This window comes from Triticum urartu, unplaced genomic scaffold (genome assembly GCF_003073215.2).
Source record: "Triticum urartu cultivar G1812 unplaced genomic scaffold, Tu2.1 TuUngrouped_contig_4556, whole genome shotgun sequence".
NCBI classification, from domain to species: domain Eukaryota; kingdom Viridiplantae; phylum Streptophyta; class Magnoliopsida; order Poales; family Poaceae; genus Triticum; species Triticum urartu.
Genome location: NW_024115153.1, coordinates 1,087 through 9,151, shown reverse-complemented (window position 1 = coordinate 9,151; position 8,065 = coordinate 1,087). Strand labels below are relative to the sequence as shown.

The 8,065-nt window shown below is 42.0% G+C and overlaps 2 protein-coding genes across 2 annotated transcripts; one reads left to right on the top strand and one right to left on the bottom strand.

Annotated features, from left to right (window-relative positions):
• Positions 1 to 1,877: 1,877 nt before the first annotated feature.
• On the top strand, positions 1,878 to 3,456 carry LOC125527999 (F-box/LRR-repeat protein At2g29930-like; the record flags this gene model as incomplete). The annotated part of the gene is made up of 2 exons (XM_048692511.1): positions 1,878 to 2,927; positions 3,076 to 3,456. Coding segments are annotated over 2 exons (1,431 nt in total), but the record flags the coding sequence as incomplete, so codon positions are not given.
• Positions 3,457 to 4,492: 1,036 nt separating this feature from the next.
• LOC125528000 (alpha-humulene 10-hydroxylase-like) lies at positions 4,493 to 7,808 on the bottom strand (the record flags this gene model as incomplete). The annotated part of the gene is given in 6 exon segments (XM_048692512.1): positions 4,493 to 5,059; positions 5,349 to 5,515; positions 5,901 to 6,050; positions 6,290 to 6,440; positions 6,818 to 7,459; positions 7,609 to 7,808. Coding segments are annotated over 6 exon segments (1,418 nt in total), but the record flags the coding sequence as incomplete, so codon positions are not given.
• Between the last annotated feature and the right edge of the window lie 257 nt (positions 7,809 to 8,065).

Sequence of the window (8,065 nt, the reverse complement as noted above, 5' to 3'; positions counted from 1 at the left end):
GGGTATACACGTCCGTTTAGACGTGCTATTGGAGATGCTAACTATATGTTTCTTTCAATACACGTGGCCGTGTGATAGACTCCTGTGTATGTTCTTAGTTTTAAGTTGAATCTCATGTGTGAATTAAATAACCGTTTTCTGCCAAAAATTAAGTTGCATTTCCTGATGTAAATTGATGTCAGTTTCGCATATGCAATCTCTTACGTGTTGGATTGCTGCACCACGTCTAGCTGAAACGGCTTTCCATCTTAAGGAAAGATGACATCATCCTTGCGTTAGAGCTGTGGCTCACACCGGACTGCTTCGTATGTCGGTTGCCAAAAGAAAGGAACGTCCATCATGCAAAAATAAACGTCCACTTAGAAGCCAGATCGATGCTGTTGTTCGGCTTCAACTCCGCTTGATACTACACGTGACAGGTTTGGAAAGTCTCAAGAAAAGGAAACGTGCCAGGTTTTGGTGCTGATCGTTTCTAAAACTTTTTTTAGGGGATGCTGATCGTTTTAATTGGAGGCTCGCGTGACTAACCACCCGTCGCCAGCTTGGGCCTCAGGACATCAATCAACCGCGCTGGCCCAACGAATCCGGCCAACCTACTCTCCCAGCACACTAGCCGTTCAATTGTTTCTTCAGCTATTACATAGTCCCACCTTGCTTTCTTTCATCTAGACCCGTCAATTCAAATACGGTTGTGAGTTAAAATCAACAAGCAGCCTAATGGATTAGTAGCAGAGGGTAAAGAGTGGGTCCATTAAAATTAAATTCCACGCTCGGGATTCTGTGGGAAACAGATGTGCCAATTAAATCCTGCATACGAACGATGGCCTGTGTGGAAAATATGGACGCGGCAAGTGGACCCGATCCTGGCCTAATAATACCCGACCGAACATAGTGAGTATAACATAAAAGCAAATATGGACTCTGGTAAGTGGACCTGATCCCGGCCTAATAATACCATACTGAACAGAGTGAGTATAACATAAGAGCAAATATAGACGTTGCTAAGTGGACCCGATCCCGGCCTAATAATACCCGACCGAACAGAGGGAGTATAACACATAAGAGCAAATATGGACGTGCTTAAGTGGACCCAGGCCTAGTAACACCTGACCAAACAGAGGACATAAGAGCCAACCTGCGGGGAAAATATGGGGCATCTTGTGAGTGAAACAAATTAGCATTTTTTTTTCTGTAGTGAAGCACAACTGTGCTTGCACATACAACTTTTATTAAATTTAAATGCATGTTAATTTTGTTTCCCGTTGCAACGCACGGGTATATGTGCTAGTTTCTATCCTATGAGCCAAAGGAGACCTTAGCTTGGAAGTAGTTAGGCATGTCCTTCTTGTAGCTGTTTCATGAGTAACTGTAAGTGTGTGTTTGGTACGTTGCTCATTAGGGTTTTGACCGCCAGATTAGTGGATTACTCATGGATTCAAACTACGGAAGCCAGAAACCCAAAGATTTTCTGAACACTGGAAAAGGATTCTGCCAGGCATTTTGTTGCTGCTAACTGCTAAGTACAATTTGATCCCAGAATAATCAGAACTCTTGACCCTGGACTGCCCATTCATTTGTGAAAAAATATAGGGAGCACTAGTTGTTGACAGATTTGCACTTTGTAGCTTTCTTGGCGATGTGCACCAAATAAGGAGCACAGGTTATTGGGCTATTGGCAGATTGGCCAGATCATTCATGGAGTCAAATTATTTGCACAACCACTTCAGCTATACCACAATAGCGGCTCTAACTTAGGTTTCCTGTCTACCGCAGTAGCTGCTCTAACTTACTATTGCTTTTGCTTTACTCCTTGAATATCATGATTTGTGCAACAAGGCCATTCACTAACTGCTGGTATTATTATTTTTACTTCGCAGCGAACAAAGCATGAAGATAGGCTCAGCATGCTGACTGATGACATATTATTATCTATCTTGGGGAGAGTTGACACAGCCACGGCAACACGGACTAGCGTGTTGTCAAAGCGGTGGAGAGATTTGCCATGGTTGCTTCCTGTCCTCAACCTTCGTGTCTGGAATTTTCTGCCGCATCCATGCCCGGAACCCATTGCAGCACATCACATGGATCAAGCAATGTCACGTCTAACCAAAGCAACTAGGAGTTTCTTGGCTGATCCAAACAGCAAATCCACCATCATCAAAAGGCTAAGCCTTCAGCTCTATGTGACCGGCGATTACACACGTGAGATTGGCCCACTGGCTCGCGATGCGATTGATTGCGGGGTAGTAAAAAAACTGTGCCTTGCAATTGTTGATGAGAAGGATCCTAGAGACTGTGAACATGAGTATATGCTACAGCAAGCCCTGGCCGTCGATGGGTTTTTTACAGCCTATCCTAGTGTGTTTCAGTGCCTCACAAAGCTCCGTCTGTATAATGTGCGGTTTGCTGAGTGGGATATGCAACACCTCCTGTTTGACTCCTGCAAGCAACTCAACCAATTATCTCTGTCCCACTGTGATGTTGGGGACTCTTCAGTATGGCAGATAAATGCACCAGATTCCAAACTCAGAATCCTTGAAGTCCGCATGTCCTGCTTGAAGAGAATTGAGGTGCTCTGCCTACCAAAACTGAAGCATCTATGTTGGGACGAGTGGTTTTGTTTTGAGGCCCCCTTGCGTTTTGGTTCTGTTCCATCCCTCAAGGGGCTGGGCCTTATTTGTGGTGCGACCATTGATCATCAGGAGTTTAGTCTAAGCCAGGTTCTACATGGTACCAGAAACATCCATGCTCTTACTTTGGATTTCGAAGGAGAAAGGCTTTGGATACAACCCGAAGGAAAGCAACTCTGCCATGCATTCAAACAGCTAAGGAAGCTGTCTATTTGTGGCATCTTTGTCGATTTTGACCTGTTATGGACAATAAATCTCCTTGAAGCTGCTCCATCCATTGAGATATTTTCTGTGCGGGTACTTTTTCGGTCATTCATTTTTACTTCCTTTAGTTTAATATATATCACACATAACATACATTTTGGGATTCAGAACAGGCTCCCACAACAGATAAGTATGTGTGGCCATGATCGTGTTGTACTGAATGCGTCGATACTTTATGCAGATATGGGACCATGCTTGCCAGGATGATGAGCAGTTAAGAACAAGAACAGGTTACGAGGCTCAAAGAACGAAACCGTCATGGAGCATGCCCAAGTTCACAAGCTCTGAAACTTGGCAACTGAGAGAGCTTGAAATTGTTGGCTTTAGGCCCCAAGAGCTACAAATTTCATTTTTAAGGTCTGTCATGGAGCGAGCTTCAAACTTGAAGATGGTTCTTCTCAAAGAAGATAAAGAACCATGCGACGCTTGCGATTCAATGAACACTCCAAGAGGAGGTTTCTGTCCGGCGGACAAAGGTGAGCAGGAAGCAATCGTCAAGCAGCTTACAGATGGGGTCGGGTCCTCTGCGCGGATAATTTTTCCAAAGAGTGGTGGTAGTTGAATGCGAGCTGTGGTTGTTGAATGTGTGTTCTGTATTCGGTGTAGTTTACTTATGAACGGCTTGTTTCTCTTCTCTTTTCGGACTGTAGAATTTCTGTTGCCATGCAACTCTTGTAAGCGATGTCCAGTGGTTTTTCCATCGGTGGCCGTCCCAGCTTTACCTGTACTGTGCAAGAGTGTTGGATCCTGCAGTGTCAACGCGTAGATTTGATTAAACCTGGAAATATTTACCTTGCTATCAGATGTGCCGTCAACTTCTTTTTTCTCTAATCTGCTCCATGTCTTGAGATTACTCTGTGTTCAGGTATTTTAGCGTCAGGTTAATCGTTCTTACTTTCTTTAGCTCAATGTTCGAATTTTGTATAGGCTCTCAGTCACAACAAATAAGTGTGTCTTGCTGTATACTGGATATAACATTGTGTCTTCAGAAGGGGTCTGTTCCTCCGCTCGGATAATTTTCAGCAGCAGTTTTTATAGGGATGCAAGGCGGCATCCCGCGTAAGCCCGCGAAACAGGGAGTTGGTTCAAACTGAACTACATCGCTAACAAAATGCTACTCCCTCCGTAAAGAAATATAAGAGTGTTTAGATCACTGAACAGTTTTATATTTCTTTACAGAGGGAGTACAAAGTAACCTGATTTGTTTTGACTTCATAGCGGGGCGGATTGGGCGCCGTTCTGCATCCCTAAGTTTTTAGCGGTGTCATGAACTGAAACCTGACTTTAGAGTTCAAACTATCAGACCTGTTTCTTTTTCAGGAGTCTGTCTCGATGCATTTCAAAGGAGAAAATGGCCCTGGAGATGTTCAATGCCTCGTCTGAAAATGCTGATCATACCATGTTTTCAAGTCTTTTATGTAGAATTGTCAAAGTAATGCTGATCCTGTCATGTTTTGAAGTCTTTGATTGTAATGCAAGACCCGTACCAAATCTTGAGGCATATACCACAAACTAAGAACTGCCACACAACAACGAAATGACAGGTTCCGATCCCTACTTACCGGTCAACATGAGACGTTCCATCAGAACACAAACACTTAAACGAGACGTTTTCAGACAACATCCTGACCATATATGTATAATGCACAGTTTTGTGTATGAGATACATATACAGCATACAATATGTCATTGTGCATTGGACGGACATTACAGACTTACAGTCCTCCACAGGGGAGGAGAAAAGACCGGAAGGAAAAAAACTGCAGAAAACTATTGGTTTATATGCACGTCGGCAAACAACACCTCCTGTGATTTCACAGCCCACAGCACCTCAAAACGCTAATAACAACTAGGTGTAACAAGGCTCATCGGGGCTGTAAAAAATCTGGAGGAAAAAACCTTCCACGGTCGCAAAGTAGCACCTTTTCCAAACTTCAGCGTGGTTGAAACGACGGTAGGAGAGCAGACTAGAGATCATACCCTGGTGCAACACCAGTAAAAAAAAACATATAAATGCATAAGGTAAGGCGTCAAAGTTTGATCGCTGAACTCTTGCTTCAAATCTTTCTTTTTGTGAGGATGATTTTGGGGTTTGGAAGATGGCGAAGGTTGCTGCTGTCAACTGCCAAGCCCATTTCTTTGGTTAAAGCTGGTTGAGGCTGCACCTGCAAGTTAAGAGTTTCCAAATTAATATTAGAAATTTAGAACACAAACTTACGAAGGGTCATACTCTGTAGCTCAAGAGCATAAGATCCCATCTACTTGGTCAAAAATTTCCCAGGCCCAAAGGAACTGCCAACACTCTGAACATTTGGTTACTGTGTTTCATGACGCTCATATGAATAAAGTTATGCAAGGCATTGCATGTTCTAAGAAGAGCTGATGTGAGCATTAAACAAGAAGGCAACCAGCACATGTACCATGGAATTAGGCACAACAGTTATCGTAACAAACCTCGTAGTTGTGGAGAAGAGAGGCAACCAACATAGAGATCCCAAGAATTGCAAACTTCTGCCCAACACATGCTCGATTCCCAGAACCAAATGGAAGAAATGAGTCAGACTTATCACACTCGGTAAAAAGCTTGATCCCATTTGAGCCTTTATGCGCTGCTAATATTCCTACAGTAAAATAAGAAAACTGAGTCAGAAAAGAAATAGGAGGAGTCTCATCTTTGCATAAAATAAATGAAATGGAAGCAATGTACATGGAACTATCCTCCCAGAAGATCTCAAAGAAGGTTTTTGAAGATCTAACAAATTTATGACAGATACAGATATAGGTAAGCATGAATTCTCCAGAAGATTGGTGTGCTATGTTAATTCTCAGTATTTATGACCAGGTACTTGTGCTGAATAGAAACCTTCCTTGACATGAATGGAATTCTATTTGAAATATGTGAAATGCAATACCCATCAATGCATAACTTTTGCCGCTTGATTGCACTATATTATAAGGAGGTGTGACCTAGACATGGAAGTAAAATGAGGGAGGGAGGGGGGGGACCTCCAAGATCGATGTCCTTCTGGAGAAAACGACTAGGATTGAACTGGCAAGCATCATTTCCCCATATAGAAGCATCCATCTGCACGAGATGCAGAGGAACAACCAATATCGCTTCAGCTGGTATAGTGCTGCTAGATTTGAGAGTCAAATCTGCAATTCAAATCAAAGCGAGATCAATAATATAGCAAAGACACTACTAGGAATCAGTAACACTTGATCTCTCTTGCAGCTAGATGTGTAAATGAAATTCAGGATGAAGGCATAATTTCAACATAAGGAACGTGTAAACAATTTTGAAAATGAATGATAAGACCATGTAATCATACAGGTAAACAAGCTCTAAAGCTCAGTGTTGCTGAAGATTTTTCTTTCTTAAGAAGCATGTGTACCGTATTGCATAGAACATCGCTGGAGAAGAGGTCCAGCAGGCAAAAGGCGAGCAGATTCACAAACAGTGGCAAGTACAAATTGCATCTTAAGCACGTCATCCATCACCAGCTCAGATGATTCAGTGTGAACTGCAACAATATCTGCATATAGCTGTCCAAAGAAGCAGCAACTGTAAGTCAAAGTCAAACAGTATAAACTCAAACACACACCGACAAGAACATTTTAGTTGATGTGGACATGGAGTAAAGGTCACTTCACCCAAGTCAGACAAACTAGAAAAACATATATTATGCACACGACATATAACCCTGAGACAACCAAGAATTCAAAATAATATACAGTGGGGTGGAAGCAATGAATAAAAATGAAAAGTGATGGGGGCTATGAAACTTATGTAACCATGTGACATGTTTAGAACATATATGTTCATTTCATCGTACGAACAAGAAGGCGGTAAGAAGCACCAGTGTTAACATCAGACAAAGAGCAAGCAGGACAACTTGCCACAGAGAAATAAAAACATGTACCTGGTCTTTCAGCTTTGGATACAAGACAAGTCTCTTCAAAATGTTGCAGATCAAGTTAGCAGATGTGGAAATTCCATGCAGCATCAAACCCACGATATTCCCACATATTTCTTCTTCTGAACTGAGAGGCCCTTGCACAGCCCCATCGAAACCACGACCTGATATCATCCCATCTAGCAGAGAAGTACATCTAACTGGATCTTTTACCACCCCTTCACTTATCTTACAGGAGCTCAGATTGTTATGTCTAAGTGCACCATTTTGGTCTATGGATTTTCTGATGATGCTTTCTGTTAAGATCTTCAGCTTAGCGCATAGGGTCCGGTACCTCCTATAACCAGGTTTCCAAAATGGGGGAACCGCATAAGAAGCCCAGAAGCAGCCGTCCTTTGCAACAACCATCAGAAGCTCCTCATATGCTGCAGCATCAGACCAATCAAACAAGACATCACCAAAAAGAGCTGCACCAATGATGTTAAATGCCATGTGTTGGGAAAAAGATCTGCAGTCCAGAGAATCCTTGTCCTTAGTAGAGTCGGTTCTATGGAGAACAGCTTCAATGATCTTGAAAGAACTTTCACTGGCAGCGACGTTAAGTTTTTCATTCAAGAATATGTTCAGTGATTCCCTGGTACTTTTGACCTGAAAAGAAGGACAAGAGCATCAAAAGAAGTAAACACAAGATCAAACCAATAATGTATGTACCGTCTACCAATTATAACTAGCATAGTAACACATATGGCAAGACAAAAGAAAGCGTAATACTACAGATATCCACATCAACAACATACCTTTTCGAATGAGGAAATGAATAGGCCAGGTCTTCCACAAGCTAAACTATATGTCCTCCCAGTCAGTGGTAACTTATCTTCAGCTTTTGTTAGCATCTCTTTGATTAGGGAAGCATCTTTAACTGAGACAAGTAGTTGAGATGGTCCTAACCACAATCGAACAATTGGTCCAAAACTGCCATGCAATTTTGATAGATAGCCTGAAAAGAAAGCAAGTCAAAGGAGCATTTGATCAGAAGTCAAGCGATAAAATAATGAAGCGCAAAGGGGAAATGTGCAGTAATAAATATGCTAAAATGCACAACGATTGTGCATGAAGCTCTAAAACCAACTACTATCTTCTTTTTTTTAGAGATAAAACCGACTACTATCTTTTTTTGTATAGACAAAACAAACTATTATCTATACAAAACATTTGATGGACCATGTGCTTTAGCCTTGAATAATATGGGCCCTA